The 24,816-nt window shown below is 50.0% G+C and overlaps 13 protein-coding genes across 13 annotated transcripts; all 13 read left to right on the top strand.

Annotated features, from left to right (window-relative positions):
• Positions 1 to 182: 182 nt before the first annotated feature.
• TbgDal_IV1280 (hypothetical protein, conserved) lies at positions 183 to 1,460 on the top strand (the record flags this gene model as incomplete). The annotated part of the gene is made up of 1 exon (XM_011774411.1): positions 183 to 1,460. The coding sequence occupies one exon, from the start codon at positions 183 to 185 to the stop codon at positions 1,458 to 1,460; it is 1,278 nt and encodes a 425-aa protein (XP_011772713.1).
• Positions 1,461 to 1,621: 161 nt separating this feature from the next.
• TbgDal_IV1270 (hypothetical protein, conserved) lies at positions 1,622 to 2,239 on the top strand (the record flags this gene model as incomplete). The annotated part of the gene is made up of 1 exon (XM_011774410.1): positions 1,622 to 2,239. The coding sequence occupies one exon, from the start codon at positions 1,622 to 1,624 to the stop codon at positions 2,237 to 2,239; it is 618 nt and encodes a 205-aa protein (XP_011772712.1).
• A 418-nt stretch (positions 2,240 to 2,657) lies between these two features.
• Positions 2,658 to 4,061, top strand: TbgDal_IV1260 (hypothetical protein, conserved; the record flags this gene model as incomplete). The annotated part of the gene is made up of 1 exon (XM_011774409.1): positions 2,658 to 4,061. One exon carries the CDS (start codon positions 2,658 to 2,660, stop codon positions 4,059 to 4,061), a length of 1,404 nt encoding a protein of 467 aa, XP_011772711.1.
• Positions 4,062 to 4,252: 191 nt separating this feature from the next.
• Positions 4,253 to 4,957, top strand: TbgDal_IV1250 (hypothetical protein, conserved; the record flags this gene model as incomplete). The annotated part of the gene is made up of 1 exon (XM_011774408.1): positions 4,253 to 4,957. One exon carries the CDS (start codon positions 4,253 to 4,255, stop codon positions 4,955 to 4,957), a length of 705 nt encoding a protein of 234 aa, XP_011772710.1.
• Positions 4,958 to 5,490: 533 nt separating this feature from the next.
• Positions 5,491 to 7,335, top strand: TbgDal_IV1240 (hypothetical protein, conserved; the record flags this gene model as incomplete). The annotated part of the gene is made up of 1 exon (XM_011774407.1): positions 5,491 to 7,335. One exon carries the CDS (start codon positions 5,491 to 5,493, stop codon positions 7,333 to 7,335), a length of 1,845 nt encoding a protein of 614 aa, XP_011772709.1.
• Positions 7,336 to 7,700: 365 nt separating this feature from the next.
• Positions 7,701 to 9,083, top strand: TbgDal_IV1230 (vacuolar transport protein 4A, putative; the record flags this gene model as incomplete). Its single annotated transcript, XM_011774406.1, has 1 exon — positions 7,701 to 9,083. The coding sequence occupies one exon, from the start codon at positions 7,701 to 7,703 to the stop codon at positions 9,081 to 9,083; it is 1,383 nt and encodes a 460-aa protein (XP_011772708.1).
• A 601-nt stretch (positions 9,084 to 9,684) lies between these two features.
• On the top strand, positions 9,685 to 12,489 carry TbgDal_IV1220 (hypothetical protein, conserved; the record flags this gene model as incomplete). Its single annotated transcript, XM_011774405.1, has 1 exon — positions 9,685 to 12,489. One exon carries the CDS (start codon positions 9,685 to 9,687, stop codon positions 12,487 to 12,489), a length of 2,805 nt encoding a protein of 934 aa, XP_011772707.1.
• A 1,198-nt stretch (positions 12,490 to 13,687) lies between these two features.
• TbgDal_IV1210 (hypothetical protein, conserved) lies at positions 13,688 to 14,215 on the top strand (the record flags this gene model as incomplete). The annotated part of the gene is made up of 1 exon (XM_011774404.1): positions 13,688 to 14,215. The coding sequence occupies one exon, from the start codon at positions 13,688 to 13,690 to the stop codon at positions 14,213 to 14,215; it is 528 nt and encodes a 175-aa protein (XP_011772706.1).
• Positions 14,216 to 14,468: 253 nt separating this feature from the next.
• Positions 14,469 to 14,924, top strand: TbgDal_IV1200 (hypothetical protein, conserved; the record flags this gene model as incomplete). The annotated part of the gene is made up of 1 exon (XM_011774403.1): positions 14,469 to 14,924. The coding sequence occupies one exon, from the start codon at positions 14,469 to 14,471 to the stop codon at positions 14,922 to 14,924; it is 456 nt and encodes a 151-aa protein (XP_011772705.1).
• Positions 14,925 to 15,373: 449 nt separating this feature from the next.
• Positions 15,374 to 16,255, top strand: TbgDal_IV1190 (hypothetical protein, conserved; the record flags this gene model as incomplete). The annotated part of the gene is made up of 1 exon (XM_011774402.1): positions 15,374 to 16,255. One exon carries the CDS (start codon positions 15,374 to 15,376, stop codon positions 16,253 to 16,255), a length of 882 nt encoding a protein of 293 aa, XP_011772704.1.
• Positions 16,256 to 16,901: 646 nt separating this feature from the next.
• Positions 16,902 to 18,335, top strand: TbgDal_IV1180 (glyoxalase II; the record flags this gene model as incomplete). The annotated part of the gene is made up of 1 exon (XM_011774401.1): positions 16,902 to 18,335. The coding sequence occupies one exon, from the start codon at positions 16,902 to 16,904 to the stop codon at positions 18,333 to 18,335; it is 1,434 nt and encodes a 477-aa protein (XP_011772703.1).
• A 291-nt stretch (positions 18,336 to 18,626) lies between these two features.
• TbgDal_IV1170 (cleavage and polyadenylation specificity factor subunit, putative) lies at positions 18,627 to 20,939 on the top strand (the record flags this gene model as incomplete). Its single annotated transcript, XM_011774400.1, has 1 exon — positions 18,627 to 20,939. The coding sequence occupies one exon, from the start codon at positions 18,627 to 18,629 to the stop codon at positions 20,937 to 20,939; it is 2,313 nt and encodes a 770-aa protein (XP_011772702.1).
• Positions 20,940 to 21,590: 651 nt separating this feature from the next.
• Positions 21,591 to 23,681, top strand: TbgDal_IV1160 (DNA topoisomerase IB, large subunit, putative; the record flags this gene model as incomplete). The annotated part of the gene is made up of 1 exon (XM_011774399.1): positions 21,591 to 23,681. One exon carries the CDS (start codon positions 21,591 to 21,593, stop codon positions 23,679 to 23,681), a length of 2,091 nt encoding a protein of 696 aa, XP_011772701.1.
• Between the last annotated feature and the right edge of the window lie 1,135 nt (positions 23,682 to 24,816).

Below are 24,816 nucleotides of genomic sequence, written 5' to 3'. Positions count from 1 at the left end.
TAAAAGGACGTGTGGTGCCCGTGCATGCGTTGGACTAGTGTTTAGTGTTCTGCCTCATATCCATGGGCACATTATCCCTTCTCTCTTTTTTCCGCACAAATACATCTATACACTAGCACCTACAGTACTGTACCCCCTGTGGGAAGGTAAAAACGACATTTTTCTGGACGCTTGATGCAACCATGATGATAGGTGTCCCGCCTGAGGCATCTTACCTCCTTCAAAGGTTAACCCGCCCCAACAAGTTCAAGAGTTATGCATCCGCTCGTTCCTTTGAGGCCGATTGCGCTGACTTGATCACATTGTGGACCAACCTGCCACTGGCACCGGGAACGGAGGAGGGAGAAGATATGCAAAGGAAGTTGGTGGACATGTGGTCCGGCTTTGTGAAGAACGCGCTTTCCTATGTGATGAGTGGCAATCCACTACTGAATTACAGGCCACTGTTGGAGGCAATCTTGGCGTCGAGTGCAGCAGTTGAGTCGTCTATACTTACAGCAGCATCGTGCAGCTCAGCTGTCTCCACCAACTCAGAGTGTGTTGAGTCCCTCACGAAGGCTGTAGTCGATGTCGTGGCTAAGTGGACCGCTGAGATAACAGCGCTGATTCCTCCACTAGACTTGTTACAGCAGGTGCTGATGTTCATTGACCTACTGCAGGAATATTATCACCTTCCGGGAGATAAGATGAAAACGACCGGCAACTGTACGTCTTTGAACCCAATTTTACTTCATCCCCTGATATTAAACGTTGTCAAAGCTTACACGAAGCTTGTCGAGCGCTGTGCTACGTTGTTCGTTGAGGAAGTGGCCTTCCCCACCTACTGGAATATTGGCGGTGCGCCTTCACCCGCCTGTATACTCGTTGATGGTGTTCACCCAACGATTTACTTTTGCTTCACCACAATGATCTCCCTTGTACGGGCTTACAGAAACAGCGGTCTTGCGGGGGACGACAGATCATGTCGCCAAGTTATTGCGCAGGTGTGGTACCATGGTTCCTTCGCAATGATCGCCGCGGTAGAAACTGTGGAAAATAGCGAAAAACGGAAAAGGCAACTTGAGATAGATACATTACATTACGTGTTATTTGCTCGTATGTTTCGTGAGTTTGTTGGGGAGGGTTACTTTGCCCCGGTCACCAGGGCACTTGTGAAACTTCTTGTGACAGTAGGCGGGTGTGTCCGCGGCGGAGCAGAAAAAGAGGAAGCCAGCGTCCACGTGCACAGCTGCACAAAATTCGTCGACGACATATGGAACGTGTGCCCAATAAAAGAGCTGGAGTGGCTTCAGCTGGGGGCAGCGGCCCGTGTGGCTCGGCGTGACGCCAACAGTGACGGCAGCCCTAACGATGGAGCCTTCGTTCCGTGGAGCAAAGCTTTTGTTCGTGCTGCAAATGTGGAAGTGGCGCGAGAGGTTCCAGCAGGATGGGAAAGTACTTGCTTTAATAAACTTATGTGATGCCTCTAGTCCCTCACACCGAAAAGAGGAAAATGCGAAGTACAGAGAGTGATTTGGTGTTGGCCTGTAGAGCTGTGAATGTCTTATCGTGGTACTTGTACCGTTACATTGCTTGTCTAGTGAACCACATGCATTCGTTCCCCTGGTTTGTACTCAAGTAGATGCCACGCTCCCTGTTTCGCAACGTTCGTGTGCTGGGCGCCACGCCTCGGTTCGCCGCCGGTGTTCAAGGGTTGACAGAAGCAGTGTTGCTGGCGGAACGAGCCCCACAAGCTGTTGAACTTTCCATCCACTTTGTTACACCTGGCAGAATGCATGAGCTGAACCTCGAGCATCGTGGAGTGGACAAACCAACAGACGTACTGACGTTCCCTGGAAGCGGAAGTGGGACGCCCTATGCAAAGTTCCTCAACGAAACAGTTTTGCTAGCTCGTGTGGAGGGTGACAACGCGTGCGTCGCTGACCCAAGTGTATTGGCGGAGCGTCGTGCCCTCCTTCAGGAGCTCGGTGACATTTACTTTAGCGTGGAATACATTTGGATGCGTTGCTCGTGCAGGCCCACGCACTGCCTAAGGTTCCACGACTATCTGCAGGCGGCGTTGACGCACGCGCTGCTGCATGCCTTGGGGTACGATCACGCCACACCTGAGCAGTGGAAGAGGATGACGAAACGAGAAAGGTTTCTTAGGCATCGGTTATCTGTTTGGCGGCGGCGTTGGCCAGGCTGCCTCCAGGAGCTGGATGGAGTTGAAATGCTGATGTCCCCGGTGACGCGGTGAGAGGTGCGTACAAGCGATGGGGCAGAATGAGTGCATGGGTGACCGATTGTTTCCGTTCGGGATGTGTGTGGCATTTAGACTGGTGGAAGTATATCTGTCCATATATCTGTCTATATATATATATATACATTTTTTACGAGAAGAGAAAAATCCCTTCCCATTTGAGACCAAAGCTGTCTAATGTCACGAAGTTGATTGCCTGGTACCCGCACAGTGTCTTCGCACGCCGGATTACTCTCCGTTGCTCAACTTCTGTCCACTGATCTCTTTTTTGTTCGTCGGTTGAGTTGTTTAGAGGAGGTCGCCAACGTTGGTGCCGTAGAACAGAAGAGAAAAGGGGCCATTACACTATCATTAAGGGGTAGCACCTTGCCTTCACTCCCTCCTTGTTTGGTCGGTTAGCGTTTTTAAGCGCACTATGACCTTGCCTGAATTGGCGGAGCCCTGCGCACTTTTGCGTGTGTCGGTAGGAAAGCAAAGGAGAAGGTACCTCGGAAAGCAGAAACATGCAAAACGAATAGTTGGGGGAAGCGAGAGATATGCTGAAGAAGTTAGGATTAGGAATTTCATCAAGGGTGTGGAACCGCTTCCGCCGGTGAAAGAGTGTGAAGTGATGGACTATGTAAGGAAACTTAAGTTGGACGATCTTACGGACGATCGGGCAGCCCACCTGACGTCACCGTACTCCTTGCACGCCCATATCATGCGGGAAGTGTTGGAAGAACTGACGGAAAATATCTGCGCTTCGGTGCAAAATTGTGAGTGGAATAAACCCACCGAGAGACGGGAATGGGACATGGATTTCCGTTTCTTGCACGAGTGGTGGCTGTCGCTACGCACTCTTCCCTACAGGGAGGAACCAAATGGCCACTACCCGCCTCTTATCCCGTGGAGTGAGCGTGGAAAGGAGGCGGAAAATCAGCTTCTCGCGGACGTTGCTCTCAAGATACGTCAGTCAAAATCCCCGCTGTACCTCCTTCACCTTGATCACATAAATCTCACTCCCGAGCAAACAAACGTGCTTCTGTTAGATGGTGTCTTTAGAAATAATAACAGTGGTGTGGAGACCTTTTCTGCTCAGTTCTGCAACATTGGTCCTGCCTCACTGCTGGTGATACTTCTGATTCTTAACCATGCCACTCAGTTGGAGCCGCAGGTAGAAAACTTACACCTTGCTTACAACTGGATCGATGCTTCCTGTGTGAACATGCTGACGACACTTCTTCCGCTGACGAGCATAACACGACTGAGCCTTCGCGGCAATCGTTTTGGGGGTGGAGATGTAGGATTATTTCAGGAGTTCCTGATGGGCGGCTGTATGTTTCTAGAAGAACTCGACTTAGGTTATACTTCACTTAGCGCCCCTGAAGTGTATCAACTTATCCGTACTATTCCACTGCTTGGGCAGTTACGCGTGCTGCTGTTGGACGGCGTGCCTGTACCGGAGGGTAAAGCGGCATCTCTTCTACGCGCCATTCAGTTATCACAGCTTATTAAAGTGTCGCTGATTGCAATCCCAGCATGCTCTAGTGACTCGTATTTGGGGCGAGTTGCCGAGGCGTGTAGAAAACATTGGACGGGCCGCAGTGGGAAGGGGTCGGGATGGTACTCCAGAGGGTCGGGTAGCTTCTTTGAGGCGTTTGACAATCGGGCTTCAACGTTTTTCAGACCCAGAGACCGGTCGGCGCTCCCTCCCGGGTATCGTCCATTCACCACGAACGATCCGTCGCTTCACCCCTGGTCGAGAAGGCTGGGGACTCCAACAGATGGCACAAGGGAGGGGGGATGGTTTACTTCACCTTGCCCAGCTAGCCAAGGATGAATATGTAGGGTGTTAGATGCGCTAGTTTGTAGACTGGATTTTTATTTGTTCCACAGACACACACGAGCCTCTACCCACAAATCAAAGAAAAAGGTCTTTAGTGGCCGTTCTTGTGTTTGTGTGTTTGTTTGTTTTTGTTGTTTTTTGTTTCTCTGTTCCCCTTTCTTTATTGAGCGTATCTTACCGTTGTTATGCGCCCATGTACCTTCCAAACTTCCCGACTCTCCATATTTGACCACCTTCACCGCCCTATGGCCGTTTTCTTGGGTATGTATACAAAAGCCACCCCCGTTACGTTAATACATGCCGTAATGACATCACTAGTGTCCTCACCCTTCTCTTCACGACTGCATTTTCTCTGCATTACTTGCCTTTGTTTCTTTTTCCCGGAAATCACTTGGTCCTTCACAGCCATAGTACTGGAGGAAAGTGCTTTGCTGGCCGTTAACTCAGCCCAAGGAAGAGGCACCCTTTATATAACCATACTAGTGATGTTGTGCCGGTCATCACTGTGGTCGTGTGGTCCCAAGATGACGCACACCAACGCGCAACAACAGGTGCTGGAAATTAACTCCGCTTATTCACTTCTCCGCATGTGCTATCGCTCCATCGATATCAAAGTTAAGTCCCGTCACGCCCGCCAGTTCCTGCAGAGGCGGCTGATGGAGCAGTGGCATGTGCATTGCCGCGAGACGGATCCGGAGAAGCAGCGGTTTCTGATGGATCATGCGGGAGCTTTCCTTCAGGCGCTTCATTCCCCCCGCAACCCGAAGCCAGGTGAGCCGATTGTGTTTCAGTTGTCGAGACGACAAGCATACGAAGAGGCGCTCAAGGAGAAGGCCGAGCGTGCCACGAAGACGGTGCATAAATTACCCGTGGGCGCGAAACTTAGTTGAGGCGTGTCATAAATTGCGGTAAGGTGTGTTGAACTTGAATTTTCGGCGGGTGCCCGCGGTGTGACCCCTTTGGAGCGCGGACCCACGCCCCAAAATGGAGCAGTCGGTCCTGTGTATGGGGGCGTTGCTTGCCAATATTCACCTGTGGATGCCTTACCTGCGATAGGAAGGTGAAATCATAAGACGTAGTGGTGCAATTTCATTGACTAGTGGGGCGCTCCTTCAGTCGGATCCATGCCAACAAAAAAAAACGTGCTCTGGAAACGGGAGGTGCATTTGCTCGGAATGTTGTGGACGCGTGTGTGTCGTGTTTGTTTGTTTGTTTGGACTTCCACACGTCTACCCATGTTTATCGTGTTCTGTTTCCTTTCGTAACTGTGAATTTATTTCGTTCTTAGTGAGGCAGGGAGGTGATGTTGGTCGATTTTTATGTGCGTTCAGTGAGGAAACAGATGACCAACTTTTAAATTTGTCAACCGTCTTTGCTGCTCTCGTTGCCTCACTCCCATCGTCACTCGTGCGCGTAGCCAAGCATGTTTTCCTTCCTTACTTCGGGAGGGGCGCCAGTTTCCCACATAACCGGGAAGAGGGGGACTGCCGTTCCGGTGAAGCGATTGCGGGGTATTGCTCGCCTTCCCCCGGCGGGTGGCCCACGCGTACGTGCGAATGCCGGAATTATGGCAATGGCGCCCTCCTCCTCTACGTCGCAGGAGGGCGACCACTCGTTCAACACCCTGGCAGTTGCAAGCCTGAATCCGGAAGTGCCTTCTCAAGTAGAGCTTACAGTCATGACCGTCACGACCGCCGGCTGCGGGGAAGAACTTTCTTCAATGACAGTCGCACGGCGCACTTTCAACTTCAGTGCTGAGCCATCGCAGGGCATTTCCAAAGTGGTGTGGGCTGGTCGAACGACAATTGCCGTGATGAGCTCTGTTGGTGAGGTGGTGTGCCTTCGCTCGGGCTTGTGCGAGCCGTCTAATGCGCAAAACGATAGCGAGAATGATGACGGCGGCGATGGTACGTGTGAGGGTGACAGTAGCGTCTTGCTCCGCATCCCGCAGCACGCGATTGATGTGTGCGCGTTGACAGTTAACGGATACGCAGTCATAGTTACCACTGATCACATACGGACAGAGAGTTATGCGTTCGCAATTTCTGGTGGCGCCGCGGCTGCGAGTCATCAACACCGGGAGCTATCTATTGGAGCCTTTCAACTTATTTCCGGTTTGTCAGACTGCCACGGATGTCCCGCGGTTCTTCTTGGGTGCACGCTTGGAAGCGTTGTTCTATTTGAATGGGCGTCTGTCAAAGAGAAGCCTATTGCTATTCGGTCGCTCCTTATGGGACCCACCACCCGCTACATGGCAATCTCCGCTGGTGTGCAATATGTTAGTGTTGCCACGAGCGGTGAGGAGGTGGAACGAGTTGTCACATTTTGCGCACTGGGAAACACTGGAGCTGAGGACCAGGCAGAGCGGGGTGCGCTTTCCCTGAAGATGGCAGACGGCACCCCCCTTTGCGTAATGGAAACCGTAAGCGACTCGACTGCTTCACACTATTCGTCTGTGCTCCCATCGTGGAACGATGTCTGCCGTTTGGACTCTGGTCGTCCGCAAAGCGTTAGTTCGTTGCTACTAGTAACGCAGCCGCAGTTAAGTCCGACAGCAGCGGTGCCACAAATCCTAGTTGTTTCGGTTGCTCAAGATAAGTTGCATGTATTAAGAAACACGAGTTGTACTGATGTTCCGGCAGGTAAAAGAGAGGGGAGTGCTGAAGCGCTGCGCCCAGAGACCACAATTGATGCTCAAATTTTCCTCGCGACCTCTCTGGAGTGCAAAAACGCCTTGAGCATGTTTAGGGGGGACGCCACCATGGTCGCCACGATCCGACGCCCACGGAACACAACTCCAGGGAAGCTGGGGGGAGAGCTATGCCTGTTTGATAGCGAGCGGGCAATTGTGTTTGGCTTATGTGAAAATTGTGAAGTGGAGCCACGGGCTTCTGTTGGTGTTGAGCATGAGTCCAGTCTTTTGGCTGGGTTAGTGTGGCCCTTTGACACTTCGGATGCTCTGCTCCTGCTCTCAGGGAAGCTTCTTGATGGCTGTCATGGTTCTAATGATGTTAGTAATGATGCAAGACCGAAAGGAGAAACGAAGAAAGTAACAGTGCGCACCATTGGGGATCTTACACTGGTATCTGAGATTCCACAACCGTGGAGACGAAGTGGAGCAGCAGGCTTGGACGAGGAAAGGCTGACGGAGGTGGTGCGGGCAGTTGTGCGGCAGGAAAACGAGAAGATGATGCAGAGATTAGAAAAACGCCTAGAGGCAATCGAACGTACTCTCAGTTTGTTATCGAGCCAGCGGGGGCGCGAATGATTCTGTGAGGGGGGCAAAGTAAACTTGAATTTGTGGGGGTGTGCGATAGTCACCGCTTAATGGGCCGGTTGTGGATGTTGCATCGCTTCTTCCTTACACTTTGCCTCTCTCTCAAATGTGAAGTGTTCTTCGAATATTCCCCGCCTACGTTTGATTGTGTGGATATCCCTCTGATGAAAAACTCTCCCACCTACCTTCACCAACGAATATAATATGCGTGCGTTCACGTGCACTTACATTAGCGAGGCAAAAAAAAAAAACATTCACAGATAAAGGGCAGGCAAATAATAGATTTTCCAAGAAGGTGTGACAAGAACAACAACGACAACTTTTCTCAACTCTCGCCCTTGGAAGTTCGATCGGCCATGGAAGATTCCTTCAACCTGAAGAAAGCAGAAGAGGCCATACAGTTAGTGACGGAGGCGCGCGAATTGCTTCTGCAATACAGTCACTTCCGAAATGCCGGTGAGGACGCAATCATTCGCCTCCAAGGAATACTGCGCGCCATACTACAGTGTTCCTCTTTAATGCAAGCATATGACGATTCGCCGCATCGTTGCGCCATTTACGCCCACGTTTCCCGTACCCTTCTCAGAGTTATTGATCTTCCACCTGACGGAACCTTTCCCTCTAGCCACCGACAACACCAGCAACTTCAGCAGTACGAGATGGAGGCAAAACCATCAGTCTCCAGCTGTGAACAGGAAGTGGAGGAGCTTGGAGCCGCCATTTTGTACCCACCGGGAAGTGTCGATGGGCTCAAAGAGCATGGAAATACCAACAGGGTCCGGTGGGTTGACGTGAGTGGCTGTGAGGACGCCATTGCTGCCTTGAAACGAGCAACGGTGCTCCCACTACGATTCCCTCATCTGTTTCAAGGTAAACGGCACCCGCCCCGGCATATTCTCCTTTACGGCCCACCAGGTACAGGCAAGACGCTGCTTGCTGCGGCGGCCGCGGCTGAGTATGCAGCACCACTGCTTACCGTGTCATCAGCAGACATTTTGAGCAAGTGGATTGGGGATTCGGAGCGACAGGTGCGGCGCGTTTTCGAGGTGGCCGCCTCCTTCCCCCGCTGCGTTCTATTTCTTGACGAGATCGACGCGATAGGTGGCGTACGGGGCGGGGCCGGGGAGAGCGAAGCATCTCGGCGAGTAAAAACTGAACTGCTTCTGCGCATGCAAAAATCGCATGTGGATGGAATCACGCTTATAGCAGCCACCAACATTCCTTGGGGACTTGACAGCGCTATTCTTCGGCGTTTTGACCAACTCGTCTTTGTGGGGCTTCCGCCCTCGGCGGCGCGGTTCCGACTTATTGTTGAGGAACTGCGGCATGTGCCAAGTGAACTTGGTGAGGAGGACATCCAGTGGCTCGTCAACTCCACTGAGGGATACTCAGCATCAGATATTTGCCGCATAACGCGACGTGCCGTCATGGAACCTATACAGAAGATTTCAATGGCGGGGTATGCAAAGCCTATCAGACCTTCCACCACTACTGTGAGTAACAGCGCCCCGACTGACAATGAATTGGTTTCACAAAAGTCGAGCAGCGGCAGCCCGCAGTACGTACTTTGCGACGAAGATGAAGAAGGCGCGCGACCAATTGAAACTGTGCCTACGGCGGCACTACACGTACCGGCAGTGTGTAGGGAGAATTTTGAGTGCGCGCTCCGTGAATTCCCGCCCACTACCACTTCGGAAGAGCTGGAAAAGTTCTTAAAGTGGCGCACAGGAGGAAAATGAGGACCTGCGTAACATTTTGCTGGCAAGCATGAACTCACATCAGTAAGCGAAAGGCGAGGAAGAACTAGGAGTAACCTCCGTCCCTAACCCTAACCCACTAGCGGCGGACCTCCACTCTTGCTGTGGACACATATATCTTATTTCTTTATTATTGTCATCATAAACACGCTCCACCCACTATACACTCCTCACAGAAATATTTGTTTTATATGCTATTATAATGTGTGCACCCGCGCACTCTAACCCTAACCCGACATGCAGAGAGGTATTGTTTCTCACCTCTTTGACTTCATTATTTTTTTTCCTTTTGTGGATTCGTTTAGATGGCTTCTTCAAATTGGTTTTGCGTATTGCTTTGTACCGCTGGTAGCTGAAAATTATTTTTGTATTGCTGCTTTACCATTACTACCACCGTGCGCTTCACATTCAGTCATTTCCATGTTATTTCCTTTTTCTGCCTTCCCGCCAGATTTCCTGAGATAAGTGTAATTAGGGTGGGAGGCATATATAAGAAGCACAGCCTTAACAGTGCATTAATACGAGGAGAGAGGAGATCTCGTTAACGAGACACACACGTGGAAATTTATTCGCTTACTTCATCATGATGTCACCGTCCCTCGCGTTGCTTCTGTTGTTTGGCAGCGTCGTCGTGAAGGCTGTGGATATTCTGCACTATGATGGATTTGTGCCGGAAGTGGAAGAACTTGTAGAGTCAAACATCGCGCCCTTACTGGCGTATGATGACGGACTCCTCTACACTTCAGGCAACGGCGAGAGTGGGGCGGCGGTGTGCGGAACAACAGCCAATATCACACCGCGTATGGTATTTCCCATTACTTTGAAGAAGTTAGACAGCATGCACAGAAGGGTGCAACAAGGGATGCCATGGAGCGGCACCATGTTGGATCTTAATATGGTAGAGGGCTGCTACACGAAGTACGACGACGATGGAGAAGTTTGTGCCGCATCGCTGCAGTCGCTGCCGAAACAGTGCGGAATGGATATTGAGAGCTCCACAATGTATTGGGCGTACCGTGTGAACCAGAGGAGTCCGGTGGCCGAATCGACAAAAGTGTTTGAAAACGGGGCTAGCGTTCTTGTTGAAGATATTTTGTACATCCGCCCGCAGCGTGAGGAGTTGCGCCGCGCTATTCGGTTAAACAAGGAGTTCAACAAGGCGGGGGCTGAGTTGTTTGAAATTGCACGTCGAGGGTGGAAGCTGAACACTACCGAAGAGGACCAGCAAGCCTTTCGCCACGCCGTGAGCGCTAGGGGGACACAGATGGTGAAGGAAGCCTATTCTGCCGCAATGCGAAAATGGAAAATTGTTAAGCAGTGGCTGAAGACGTCCATTGGGAAAGTGGACCGCCAGGTTCCCACCTTCACAGCCGTCGGTAATGGAACTTTGCTTTCAATGGACGTCTGTTGTAACGTTGCGGAAAGGATAGACGATTGGATGCCTATAACAGATCGTAATTTGTACATCCCTGGCGTTCACGGTCGCTCGTATTCAGAGTTGCTAACCTTCTTTCGTGGAACAAAGGTGAACGAGAGCAGCAAGGAGCGTTATCCTAATGTTAGTCACCTCCCCTGCGCAGCGGTGTCGCTTGCCGTTGCAATGATGCTACACGATGACTTCCCTGTACGTCTGTTGTATCAAAACATAACGGGTGAAGCTAATACGGAAACACTCTGGCCTTGGGCTCGATTCGAGGAACTTAGCACCGTAACTACAATGAGTCCCAAGTACCGCAGTTACACCATGAAGCAGTTCGCATACATTCTCAATTATACACTCGACCATTCAGCGGAAACGGGGAGGTTTGGGGGCGGTCTGGCACTCGCCGAATGCGTGACTCGTAGTATCCTCCGCATCACCGGTAGGGACGGTTTGCCGCCGCAACCCTCACTCTTCGATTGTTATTCACCGGCGTATAACCAATCTCGAATGAAATCCACCGACAATGAAGCACCTCCCAGCAAATATAAGTGGGTCGCTGGAGGAGAAGGGATGGAATCCTATGCAGGAACGCCATGTCCGTGGGGCTTTACTCGTGCGAGTGGAAACCTTTGGAGCACACGAGAGCCGTGTGTCGTCTGCCCGCCGGGATCCTTCAGCGACGGTGAGGGTGGTTGTCGCTGCAGCAGTGCCTCCTACCCAACCCTCATGGGCTGCATGACCAAAAGGGGGCGGTATCCAATAAAAGCTAAGTGGAAGTGGCTTGGCGGGCCGATGGGCGTCAGGGTTGCCAATAGGGACAATGGCCAGTTGGTGCCTTTGCTTGTGGTGAAAGCGCCACCGAATGCTGAGGATGGAGACCAAGTAAAAGTGCTGATTGAGTGCACAAAGGGGCTAACGGAGTTTAAAGCAGTCATAACATCCACACAGAGTAATTCTTCCAAGACTGAGCTTGTCGACCTCCCAGTGGAGCGCAACACGTACATCTTCACCACATCGAATACTACAATCAGTCTGGACACCTCAGCGGCGTTCGGTGGAGACCAGTGCAACTTCAGCACGAAGGTGGTAAACCCAAAGTATAGCGACTCACCTGTGGTGCAGGCGGGCACACTGCTGGTTTTACCCCCTGTAGCGGAGTTGAGGAACACTGCCCTCCCCGTGCAGCAATCATCAGCGAATGCAATGGCAGTTGAGCAACTTGCGAACTGCACGAGCGAGGTGCGTAACGACCCTGGCAGTGTTGGCATCGCTCTCTGCGTCACTCATGGGCAGGACGTCTCTGTACGCATCGGCACACATGCATACACGCCGCTCACAAATGCGATGTGGCATATTCTTAAGAGGTCAGTTTGGACCAACGGGGCGAAAGCAAAGGAGTTGGGTAAGCTAATGAAGCGGGTGGTTGAGAGAATGCGCCTCGCAGTGAAGGTAACGTTCAAATGCCATGGAAATGTCACCACGGTGGGAGAAGCGTTTAGTGGAAACATCGCCGTCGGACGCGCCATGCATACGGTTGGCGTCAAATCCAACAATATCTCAGAACTAGTTGTGACAACACAAATTGTTGACTTCTGTACAACAGAAGAAGGTGTCCATCACACAAGCTGCGCGGGCTCCAGGCACCTTTTTATCGCAAGCGATGTATCTAACGTCACCTTCTTTCTTGCCCCGCGAAATAATACAGAAGGCCACAGAGCAGATGATGACGACAACGACGAAGGTCGTAATGAAAGTGCGAAGAAGCCCCATGAAGGAGGACACGACGAGGGCGCCGATGTGACGCAGCAGTCTCGAATGGTATCGGGTATGCTCCGCTTGAGAGTGCCACTCATTGCTCTTGGAGCGGTGGATGCTTTGCTGGTTGCCATCACTGCAGCAATAACAGTCCTGTATTACGCACGCTACCGCAAGACCGCGCTGCCTGAGGTCGAAGGTAATCCTTGAGGTGCTTTGCTCCCCACGGTTTCTTTGTCTTGTTGGTCTTTATGGCGAGAATAGTATTTGCTTGGAGGAGGCGGCGCTGTTGAGCGAAGTTGCTCGTATAAACATTTTCATTTCTCCCTTTTTAATTGTAAGAAGAAAAAAACTCGTTTAGTTTCACACCCCTTCGTGCATCTCTGTCTAGAGTGAAAGGGTTGCCGTTGCTGAGGCTTTGATCCTCAAGCTTATCGCTATCTAATTTTATTTGATTGGGCCGCGTATGGCCCATCTTTCCCCCTTTTCTTCCTTTTTGTTAGCCGCGGCGTCACGCTGCAGCTCGTGTCTGCGGTTTCCCGTGCTTAGAATATATTTTGTTGTTGTTGGCTTTAGCTTTTCACTACTCTATCTGGTGTCCTTTTGTTATTTACTTAGGTTTCGAGCGGTACGTCGAATTTAATATTTGTTTCATTTTTTTTTTACTGGCTCTACGTACCAGTTCCTCACACACGTCGCTGGCAACCTTCTCTGCGTCGTATTTCACACTCATAAGATTGTCTACAAAGTGGAGAATTCCATTCTGCCAGTTTTCTTTGTTTCAATGCAGTTTTTAGTTTTGTTTTTATTCTTTTACTTTCTGATGAGTGTTCCCTTGGCAACCACTACACGTGTACGCAAGTGCGTTGCATGTGTGTTAAACACAAGTAGCCGGCTAATGAAACCACGGGGATTATGAGAATATCTCGCATAAAATTTGGCCTAGGCCTTGTGGACTTGCGGCGATGTTAAGGCATTCAAAATTAGACTACCGTTTTATTTTTCCCGCATGCCTGTTGAAGTTATAAAGCGGGAGAGGGGGAACTGCATGATTGCGGTGCGTTTTCTTTTCGCTATTTGTTTCAGTAGTATATATATATATATATATATTATATGTTTCGTCTCGTTTTATTATTGCTTGGATGTTGTTTTTTTTTTGTGGGGAGGTGGGAGCTCATGGCCAAAGTGCCGTTTGCCTTTTAATTGCAACGAGTATCTTGTTGGATTTTTTTGTCTTTTCGTTGGGTGAACGCCGGATGTTAACGCATCAATTATTATTCCGTTACCTTTACCTTTAACTTTTCCCCCCTTTGAGTCGATGGGTCATCTTTTTTCATTTTGCCTCCCATCATTCATCACTGCGGATTTTTTTAGCATTTAATAGTACTCAATCATATCGTACATAAGAATGACCGTTCGTGTAGCACTCCAGTCGATAGAGAAGGCTTCGCTTCTTCTTGACAACGAACAGCGGTACGGGTCCGTCGGTCGTGGAGCCCTTATTTACATTGCATTTATCGGCGCCGTGAGTGAAGACGCACTGAAAAATGCTGTGGATGTTATTCTTACAGCAAACGTTTTTCATAACTTGTCGTCATCTGATGCGCTGCCACGATCTTCCGACTCTTTAAGCAGCTTCCCCTCAGCTGATGTGCTTATCGTACCACAGGCGTCACTTGGGGGAAAATTGAAGGGTCGGAATGTGCAGTTTCATGCATTGGTGGGGAAAAGTGAAGGGGAGTTACTCTACAACCAGTTTTGTCAGCTCATGAGGAAGGCGCGGGGGGTTGACTCAACTACTGTTGACTCAAATGGGGTTCCGCTGGTCGGATCGGCGGTAGGTTCAAGTGGGCGGGTTATTAATGGCACGTGGGGTAACCGGCAGGGGCTGAGGTTGGAGTCGCAAGGACCTCTCACACATGTTTTAGACTTGTGAGTTCTTTTTTGTCATGGGTTTGTGAAGATGTTTCGCAGCTGGCAGCAGGGTCATCGCCTCGGGTTTACCGATGGAGTGATGTGCGCCGGTTTGTCGGAATCGTTTGTTGTTCCAATGAAATACAAAGTTCCTTCACAAATTTGCAATCGGCCTCCCTTATTCCTTGCAACCTGTAACCTTTAGTCATTTAAATATCTTACCTCGTTGTCTTTGTTTTTCCATTTTCTCCCGGTCGTTTGGTGTAGATAGCGACATGAACTGCAGCTCCACATTGGCATGTCATGCGGTGGTGTCTGCTCCGAGCACAGCATCGCTGATCACCTCATGTTGGACTCCGCAGCAGCATTGCTATCGGCAACTCATGAAGAGCCTTCGGGCCGCTTACTTTCATGATCGCTCTAAACTCTTCTGGTCACGTCATCGTGTTCTTGTTGAGTTCTACAAGTATTCAGAGGAAGCAAATGAGGAGGCGGTGAAGCAACTAGTGGCCATTGGTCTTGAAGTCGCGGCATTTATAGATCATCACATGCGAACAGATGTTGAACGTATTGTTAAACACAACGAAACAATGATGGCATTACCCGTGGCGCAGGCAAAGAAATTCCGTAGCGACTACCTCTTGGCTGAGAAGCAGCATGACTCGTGGTGCAAGCAAAAGATTAAAAACATTATGAAGCGTAGGCCACCACCGCCTTACCCGTTTTTCTAGTTCTTCCTTGTCTGAAGATTGAAGAGAACAAATGCAGTGACTGACGGTGTTGTAGTCAGTTGGTACTGTCACCTGTGAGTAGGCGAGGAGCCGTGACCGCTTTAGTGTTGGGGGAACTGGGTTTAATATATTAACGGTGGTTTATTTTATCCTGCGTACCTGCCTGTCGTTACCTTTGGAGCGGGTCTCTTAAGGTCCAACCTTTTCTGGTGTTTGTGCAAATATTGCTTGACGTATATTGTTTTCTTCTCTTCCTGTCCTTACGCATACATTTCCTTCTTGCTTCATCCCTATTCCCCACAGCGAAGCATATCGAAAAGGTAAAAAAAAAAACAACTAGCAGTCATCAAAATTATTGGTCAGTTTCAGTTATCGGCATCATCACTGTCTTGTTTTATTATCGTTCATATAAACCACCGAACTATACACAAAAGAGGAGAGAAGAACATATGGCGAAATCTCCTATTGTGGCACGAAACGATGACGGTTCCTCCATCTTAGTTCATTTGCAGGGCGCCCACCTCACCAACTGGCGCAACAAGGAGGGCACAGAACTCTTGTACACCAGCTCCAAAGCCGTCTATGAGAAGGGAATTCCCATACGCGGTGGTGTCCCAATTGTTTTTCCGCAGTTTGGAAACATGGGACCGCTGCCGCCACATGGCTTCGCGCGCGTTCGTATGTGGGCTGTGAAGGAAGTAACAAATGGTTCTGCTTCCTTCACACTCAACGTGCCTCTTCGCGATTTGCTTGGACACGACTCCGGCATGATTGCTGAGGCCCCCATTGCGGAGGCACCGTCGGCCGAAACCGAAACAGTCGCACTTCTCTACACAATCACATTCAGCAACAGTCATTTAGACCTGCAGATGGAAATATTGAATCAGCATCCCACGAGCGTGGCGGAGTTTACCTTCGCGTTTCACACATACTTCGCGGTGGGAAATGTGGAGAAAACCGTGGTGGAGGGGGTGAACATGACCTCATATGTTAACAACATGGCTCCCCACCAGGGTGTGCTCCCGCCAAGGCGGTTGTGGATAATAAAGAAGGAAACGGACCGCACATACTTCAACCAGGCTTGTGCCGTGCTTCTGGTAGACGCGATGAAGGGGCACACGGTCCACGTTTCAGGAGAAAACCTTCCAGACGTCGTCGTATGGAACCCTCACGTGGAGAAGTCGAAGAAGTTGAAGGACCTCCCGGCAGACGGGTACAAGGAGTTTGTTTGCATCGAGCACGGTGTCATTGCCAAGCGAGTGAAGCTGCAGCCCCAGTTTGAATGGAAGGGACGGCAGCGTATCCTTGTGCTTCCCAGTTCTAAAATGTAAAAAAAAAAAAAGTGAATAAGGCAGGGAGGATAAAGGAAAACATAGCAGGATCCTCCTTGTGTGTGATAGCCAGTTGGTTCGTTTTTTCACGTTCGCGAAGGCCGCTGAGCCCGGGTAGAGAGGTGGAAAGAGGTACTAAGTCAATGGGGCGCATTTTGCAAGGGGGGAAACGTAACACGAAGACGACGAGTAAAGGGAAATGGGTTTGTGGTCCTTTTAACGCATTATTTAGTTGAGGAAGTTGTTTTTTTTTTTCAACTGGTTGTTTAGGTTCAAGTGGTGGAGGGGGATGTGATAGACAAGCTAGGGAGGAATCAGTTATTTTTCAGGTGTTTTTTCGTTTTAGATTTATCTCGAACATAATGCTATACGACCGATGAACGTTCCAGTGGTCAGTGGCACAGTTGTAATGACCCGCAGATGAGGCGGAGGCGCTGCCTTTGAGTATTGGTGGTCGGTGGGTGGAAGAATTGCCCTTATCGACAGCAAAAAGAGAGGGGGGAACAACATGAATGCACGACTGGACCTTTGCCAGTTGGTTATTCACACGCCTCCCGCACTCACAGTTTGTTCTTTGATAAGCACCCGCAGTTAAACGTAGTAGTAGTAAGGGGGAAGGTGCCAACTCTCCGCTTAGTCTCCGGCAATGATGGAAAGCGTGAAGCAGTTCGTCGGGCCGTCTCTCATGGTTGCGGTCATTATTTTTCTCTACGTTACGTCTATTGCGAGCGCTACGCAACTTGTCATCGGCACCGCTGCAGCTTGCTTGCTGGGACTCATACCAGCCAACGCGTACTTCCCCCCTGTTTGGTTCAGGTTGAATCTCTTCGTGTGTTTGTACAATCTTTACTGTTCTGAGCTCGTTGGTTATAGGTGGCTGCGATTCCTCATACACAAACGTTACTCTGTCCCGCATTCGGACTACCGCCACGGCGTGCGGTGTCTTAGCGGGAACATCATCACCCGATGTCCCTTCCCCCCTCATGTGTTGAAAGGTTCCGAGTTTCATACGCGGGGTGGCGGGACGGTGGACCTGAAGCATCTTGGGGAGAAGTGCCGGGAAGGATGCTATGACGGTGTGTTTGTTATGCCGGTGCCAGTGCTACTGGATAATTACGCCTACTTTATTCTGAGTTGCAAAACGAAGCGGTGCGCCGTGGTTGATCCTGCTGATCCAACGCTTGTACTTAATATGCTGGAAGTTGTGCGGAACCTCACGCAAATTGATTTTATGATAACAGACATCCTCACCACCCACAAGCATTGGGACCACGCTGGTGGAAACATGGAGATGCGTGCCCTGTCACAATCCAGTAGTGAGAGGTGCCGCGCGCTACTCTCCCCGGAGCTTAACATCTACGGCTCAGAGGTGGACAGGCCGCACGCCTGCAATAAATTAATTAAGGGTAGTGATGAGCTGATTGTTGCAGGTGGTGGTGCCAAAGTCGTGGTGCTGTCGACCCCGGGCCACACCAGCGGGTCCGTTATGTTTTTGGTTGGAGACGCGCTACCAAAGGAAGATCTGCCGCAGCGGCTTGCACTCTTCACAGGTGACTGCGTATTTTGTGGGGGTTGCGGTGCCCTCTTTGAGGCTACATCAGTCGATGAAACACTCGAAACTGTGGACATTTTCAACAATAATCGCACATGGGTGCACCCCGCAACCGGTGATATTATACACACGGACGATGTCCTAATTTACGTCGGTCATGAATACACAGAAAGGTCCCTGGATATGATATTATCGGTTCAAGGAACGGCGAATCAAACTGGGGAACAGTCCGCGATTGCGACATCTAATTACTGCGACACCCTCGCTCAGGCCAGAAATGGGGCAAGGAGGCTTCGAAGTTGTGTTGTAGCAGATGATGTCTACATGAAGGTGACTAGCATGGAAACAAAAGCACCGTTGCATTTACGTGCGTGCACGGTTCCGTCAACCGTCACCATCGAGAAAAAGGTTAACGCACTTCTGTCGCTGAAGAGGTGTGTTTTAGAGGAATTCCAGGGGAAACCGTACGCATCAATGGCTGTACAACGCGCCATTTACACTTCCACCAAGCGGAACGACACGGGGTAGAGGCGAAACGCTGAAGCTGACGCGACAGAATTGGTGCGAATTCCATACATCTTCGCGCTAGGGTGCAAACCCGTGAAAAGACACTCAACTTGTGCACCATGGCATTCAACTCTTCTTCATTACTCCACTACCTCTCTCTCTATATATATATGACTTTGTCAATATGACCCTCTCCATCGGGGTGCCCAAGTTCCTTCACTATCGTCGCTTTCGCTACTTCATTGTTGACATTGTTGTTTTTCCATTAGTGCACGTAGTAACGCTTAGCTTCTGAGACACGCGGTAGCGGACATGTTTTCACACGCGGCGTACAGCGCACCCGGCGTACATGTGCTTGACAGCTCCTCCCCACGCCATCTTGCAGCGGGACCTCAACCGGCCGCCGCGCCGCCATCCACAGACGAGGTGGAGATTCTACCGATCGGCAGCGGCGGGGAAGTCGGCCGTTCGTGTGTGGTTGTCCGCTACAAGGGCCGCTCCGTTATGCTGGACTGCGGGAACCACCCGGCGAAGAGCGGATTAGATTCTCTTCCATTTTTTGACAGCATCCGCTGTGACGAAATTGACCTTGTGCTCATCACTCACTTTCACCTCGATCACTGTGGAGCACTGCCGTACTTTTGCGAGCAGACTTCCTTCAGGGGGCGCATCTTCATGACGAGCGCAACAAAAGCTTTCTATAAAATGGTGATGAACGATTTCCTGCGCATTGGTGCAAGTGCCGAGGACATTGTGAACAACGAGTGGCTCCAAAGTACCATTGAAAAGATTGAAACAGTGGAATACCACGAAGAGGTGACAGTGAACGGTATTCATTTCCAGCCTTTCAATGCCGGTCACGTTCTTGGGGCTGCACTTTTCATGGTTGATATTGCGGGGATGAAACTATTATATACAGGTGACTTCTCACGTGTTCCCGACCGTCACCTTCTGGGAGCTGAAGTTCCACCGTACTCGCCCGATATTCTCATTGCAGAGAGTACAAATGGTATACGCGAACTGGAGTCACGTGAAGAGCGGGAATCCCTGTTTACGACGTGGGTGCACGATGTCGTGAAGGGGGGTGGACGATGTTTGGTACCAGTATTTGCTCTGGGCCGCGCGCAAGAACTTCTTCTCATACTTGAAGAATATTGGGAAGCACACAAGGAGTTGCAACACATACCCATCTACTACGCATCTTCGCTAGCCCAGCGATGCATGAAGCTGTACCAGACATTTGTCAGTGCTATGAATGACCGAGTGAAGAAGCAACACGAAAATCACCGAAACCCTTTCGTGTTTAAGTATATTCAGTCACTTCTCGACACTCGCTCCTTCGAAGACACCGGGCCATGCGTTGTGTTGGCTTCTCCTGGTATGCTACAGTCGGGTATATCACTTGAACTGTTTGAAAGGTGGTGCGGTGACAAACGGAATGGCATTATTGTTGCTGGCTATTGCGTTGACGGGACCATCGCCAAGGACATTCTCTCAAAACCAAGGGAAATCACCAAGCCAGACGGAAAGGTCCTGCCTCTCCGTATGAGAACAATTCAATCCGTCTCCTTCTCCGCTCACTCCGATGGCAGACAGACACGCGACTTCATCCAAGCTCTACCCAAGACAAAACATGTCATTCTTGTACATGGCAACGTTGGGGCAATGGGGCAACTGAAAAACAAACTCCAACAAGACTTTGCCGACCGCGGGGTGCAGGTATACGCCACCAAAAACCAAGAAGCCATTCGTATACCCTTTAGTGTGCAACGAACAGCCAAGGTATTAGGTACGTTGGCCCGTAACCCACCTCGCGATGGCGAATTCATTAGCGGGGTGTTACTAATGTCCGGACATCACACATATAGCGTAGTGCATCCAACCGATATTCCGCACTTCACGGATCTGGACGTGGCGCAAATCCAACAGGCCATAGTTCTGCCGCTTCCAAGGTACAAGTCTCCGCACGAAGTGCTCGAAATGCTGAAGCGGTACTTCGCGCAGAGTCAAATGTTCAGTGACGTAACCCCGCATGAACAGCAGAAGCAGGAAGGAGGGGATACAGCCAACGCCATAGGAGGTGGTCAGGAGCAGGAGTGTGCGGGAAATGCAACGCAGATTACGGTTTCCAAAGACGTTTGGGTTGATGTTCAGCAGAGCACGAGATCTCAGACGACAGTCACGGTGAATTGGACCTCGAGCCATCACAACGACCTCCTTGCGGATGTCACTTGCATTGCTCTCATTAAGCTCATGCAACAGGAACATGCAGCAAGCAGCGCAGATGCGCTTCCGGTGGACGTTTGTGGAAATGATCGTCTTTTTCGACTAAAATGCTTTCACCACATGATGTCACAGTTCTACCCATCTGTTGTCACAAACCTTGGCACCGGGGTGTGCACCGTGGAGTTAGAGGATGGACAACACGCCACCATTACGGGCTGTATTGAAATTGACCTGCAGGGAAACACAAAGTCAAGTTACTCATCCACCGAAGTGGAGCGGTTGAAGACCGTCCTGAAGCGAGTATACCTGACTCTCTTCCCCATTCCTGTTGACCAGGGCTGGTGTGACTGTGGTATGATTCACGGTGCTGAACCGGCTCCCATTGACGAGGGCACATAGACAGAGAGTATGGGGAAAAACTGGTGACATCTGATGGTTGCCTGAATTGACTGTGGTTCCGTCACTCGCAAGTTGACTTGTATCATCTCCAAGCACTCTGGAACGGACCATTTTATTCTTCTCTTCTGCTATCCACGCTCCCTCAAAATCGTACACTGAAGGTTTCCTGTAGAGGGTTGGGAGAGGAGGAATTGTTGTTGTTGTTGTTCAAACTGGAGCACATTAAGTGCATGAGTTAAAAAATAATAATAATAATAATAATAATAATAATAACACTTTAGTTTCCCTTCGGTTTCTTTGGTGGAAGGAGGAAAAGGGATTAGCTCAGGAGACGTGCTCTCGTCGGGGGCTCTGCGGTGTGCGCTGGCGGCTGGGATTAGACCGGGCGACGTTGTGCCTTTGTGTGTTATACGCTTCTTTTTTTTTTTTTTTGTAAGGTGCTGCCTCTATCATACTCTTTAATCATTCCCATTTCCGTCTACCACTTTCCACTCGGCTGGTAGCTCTGTCGCTTTTTTTTTTCCTTTGAAGTCACACGTTAGTGTTTTTACGCTGCCACCTGCGACGCAACTTGCCGTGGGGATAGGTGCAGACATACAGAAATAAAGAGAAAAACACAGTGGCCATAATATCTCTCCCCCTTTCGGTGTGATGGCTAAGGCACAGAAGCCGAAGAGTGGTGAAGGGAAGGGAAAGAAGGTTGCCGTAAAAGATGAAGAGGTTAATGGGAAGAGAGTTGTAGTTAAGAAAGAAGATATGACGGAGGAAAAGATCAAGAAAGTTGTCATAAAGGAAGAAGAAAATGAGCTGGAGATGGTTGCCGCGGGGATGGGGCCCGCAAAAGGGGCTGTGAAAAGAGAAGGCGATGAAAATAAGGCGGCTATGCTGGCAAACGAGGAGGGGGGTGGAAACGATGGGGAAGCTGAATGGTGGACGCAGGGGACTCTGACAACAACAAAAAAGGGGGAAAAGCGGTGGGACACACTGTTGCACAACGGTGTGTTATTTCCCCCGGCATATGTTCCGCATGGCATTCCTATTCTTTACAATCAGCAAAAGTTTGAGATGACCCCAGAGGAGGAAGAGGTGGCGACAATGTTCGCTGTCCTACGAGAGCACGACTATTACCGCAACGAAGTGTTCCGTAGGAACTTTTTTCAGAGCTGGAGGGAGATACTCGATAAACGGAAGCATCCCATTCGCTGCCTCGAGTTATGTGATTTCAGTGCTATATATGAATGGCATCAGAGGGAGGTGGAGAAGCGCAAGAGTCGCACAAGAGAAGAGAAGAAGGAACTGAAACGTATTGCTGACGAGGAGGCGGAGCCGTATAAATGGTGTATATGGAATGGCAAGAAGGAACAGGTGGCCAACTTCCGCGTGGAGCCACCCGGTTTATTCCGTGGACGTGGAGAGCACCCAATGCGAGGGAAACTGAAGAAACGTATACTTCCCGAGGATGTCGTGTTAAATATAGGCAAGGAAGCCCCGATTCCCCAAGCACCAGCGGGGCACAAGTGGAAGGGGGTTGTGCACGATCAGAATGTGACGTGGTTGGCGATGTGGTACGAACCCACCATTGGTCAGTGCAAGTATGTGATGCTTGCGCCATCTTCAACTCTGAAAGGTCAGTCGGATTATGCCAAATTCGAGACAGCGCGCGAGCTGAAAAATCACATTGATGATATACGGGAATCCTATACGAAGGATTTTTCGTCGACGGATGAGATGGAGAGGCAGCGTGCTGTAGCAACATACTTTATCGATAAATTGGCGTTGCGTGTAGGTCATGAAAAGGGCGAAGAGGAAGCGGACACTGTGGGTTGTTGCTCCCTTCGCAAGGAGCACATCGAGTTAAGGCCAGATAATGTGGTGCGTTTTGACTTTCTGGGTAAAGACTCCATCCGGTACGTGAATGAGGTCACCGTCCTGCCAGAAGTTTACAAGCTTCTGGGGAGTTTCATAAAAAGAACGGACAGCGAAATTTTCAGAAAAGTGACACCCACGACCCTAAACAACTACCTGAAGAGCTTTCTGAAGGACCTGTCTGCAAAGGTGTTCCGTACCTACAACGCTTCCATCACATTGGATGAGTGGTTTAGGGAAAAGCCAGTGGACCCGAAGGCCTCCCTTTCGGACAAACTCGTCTATTTCAACAAGGCAAATACGGAAGTCGCTAAGCTCTGTAACCATCAGCGCTCCATCCCCAAGACTTTCCACGTGTCCGTTCAATCGATCAAGTACAAATTAGAAGACATAAAGAGGACCATCGATACCCTCAGGCGCGCCCAAAGCGTGAGCGAGAACGGCTCCGTAGAGGAGGCAGCGACACAATTCTTCAAGGAGCAAGATGAGGTTCAATACCAGTGGCTCAATACCTATGGCACACCGGAGGAAATACAGGCATATGAGGAGTTCGTTAAGAAGCGGGTCATCCCAAGTGCTTTGACAGGGAGCGCATCCAGTACAAAGAACAAGAGTGGAAAGAAGACGGCGAATGGAAAAAGCAAAAAGTCGGGTGGTGCCAAGCGCAGCACTAAGAAGGCGGGTGGTACAAAGAAGAAGAAAACCCGAAGCAAAAAATCAGCCGCGAAAACAGGCAAGAAAGCAAGCGGCAAAAAGAAGAAGCAAAAGAAACGGGGTGGCTCAAAACGCGGGTCCAGAGGAAAGAACGGAGCTGGGGTTGCTTCGGGAGACGAAAACGACGAGGACGCCCCGCTCGTCAACATCATAGCAAAATAATAACACGCCGTTGCAGTGACGTATGTTCGTTGGAGAGTGGGGATAACTGAATAAAAGAAAAGAGCAAGTCGAAACAAACAAACGAAAAAAAATAATGCGACAAAATTAATATGAGACGGAAGGGGAAAGGTGTCGTCGACCGTACACACCCCAGTCAGCAGCGAACAATCTCAAAATGTAAGGGAGGATGCGAAGGAGAAAGTGTGATAAGGTCGCCCTGTGCTCGCGATCTTTACCTTTATTTGAAACAAACAAAAAATAAGAGAGGAAGAAAAGGGGGAGTGAAGCATTGGCTTGCACACATCATACGTGTGGGGTATCTGGCGTTTTGGGTTTCATCTGACCCTGGGAACGTTACCATAATGTAAGGGGGCCGTGCCCTTTGTCTTATTTCCCACGACAATGATAAATGTGACGGAAGCATAGAATGAGCACGGGTAGTAAATTAACACGGTGCTTACGTATAATCAGCGCGCCGCTGAGTGGAACTGTGATCGGAACGTATTCGTTGTCTGTGTCCGAATGCGGAGAGATTTGTTTCTGTGCAATGAAACCGCCGGTGGTGGGTGGTGCGGTGCCGGTTATCGCTGCGCGGACCCGTGGAACTCTTCATTCCATATTATTTCCCTTCACTTAGCTCTTACCACGGCGGAAGGGAAGGAGGAAATGGGGGGTGGGGAGGCTTTGGTGCAGGAAAGGGGTCAAAAAAAAAAGTGGTGGAGCTAAAGGGGGACGTCAAACACCCAACATCGGAAGGGAAAGAAAGGACTGGAAAAACAAACTGGATGCATGGGTCCCTCTATGGTGTTCCTGTCACGTTGCAGTGATTCCTTAAGATTGTCGCTACGTGGTTGAATTTTTCCCACTAACACTCCTCTGCTCGCCTCACCTCAAAAAATAACCATTACAAAGAGGCATGTTTCTTTTTAGTGGTACTGAACTGTGCCGTTTTCTATTGTCATAAAAGAGTGATATATTATGTTGCCAATCCAACGTAAAGGTGTGGGAGAAAATGTCAATCTAACGCTTAAGCTCTAAGTGCGGGGACTTTTGTTGGCGACCGCAGAAACATCATTTTCCGCATTGTACTCTCATCTTTTCTCTCCGTTATGTTATATCTCCACACACGCACACT

Source organism: Trypanosoma brucei, chromosome 4, assembly GCF_000210295.1.
Source record: "Trypanosoma brucei gambiense DAL972 chromosome 4, complete sequence".
NCBI classification, from domain to species: Eukaryota; Euglenozoa; class Kinetoplastea; order Trypanosomatida; family Trypanosomatidae; genus Trypanosoma; species Trypanosoma brucei.
The sequence above is the reverse complement of the archived record's forward strand: the minus strand, read 5'-3'. Positions and strand labels throughout refer to the sequence as shown.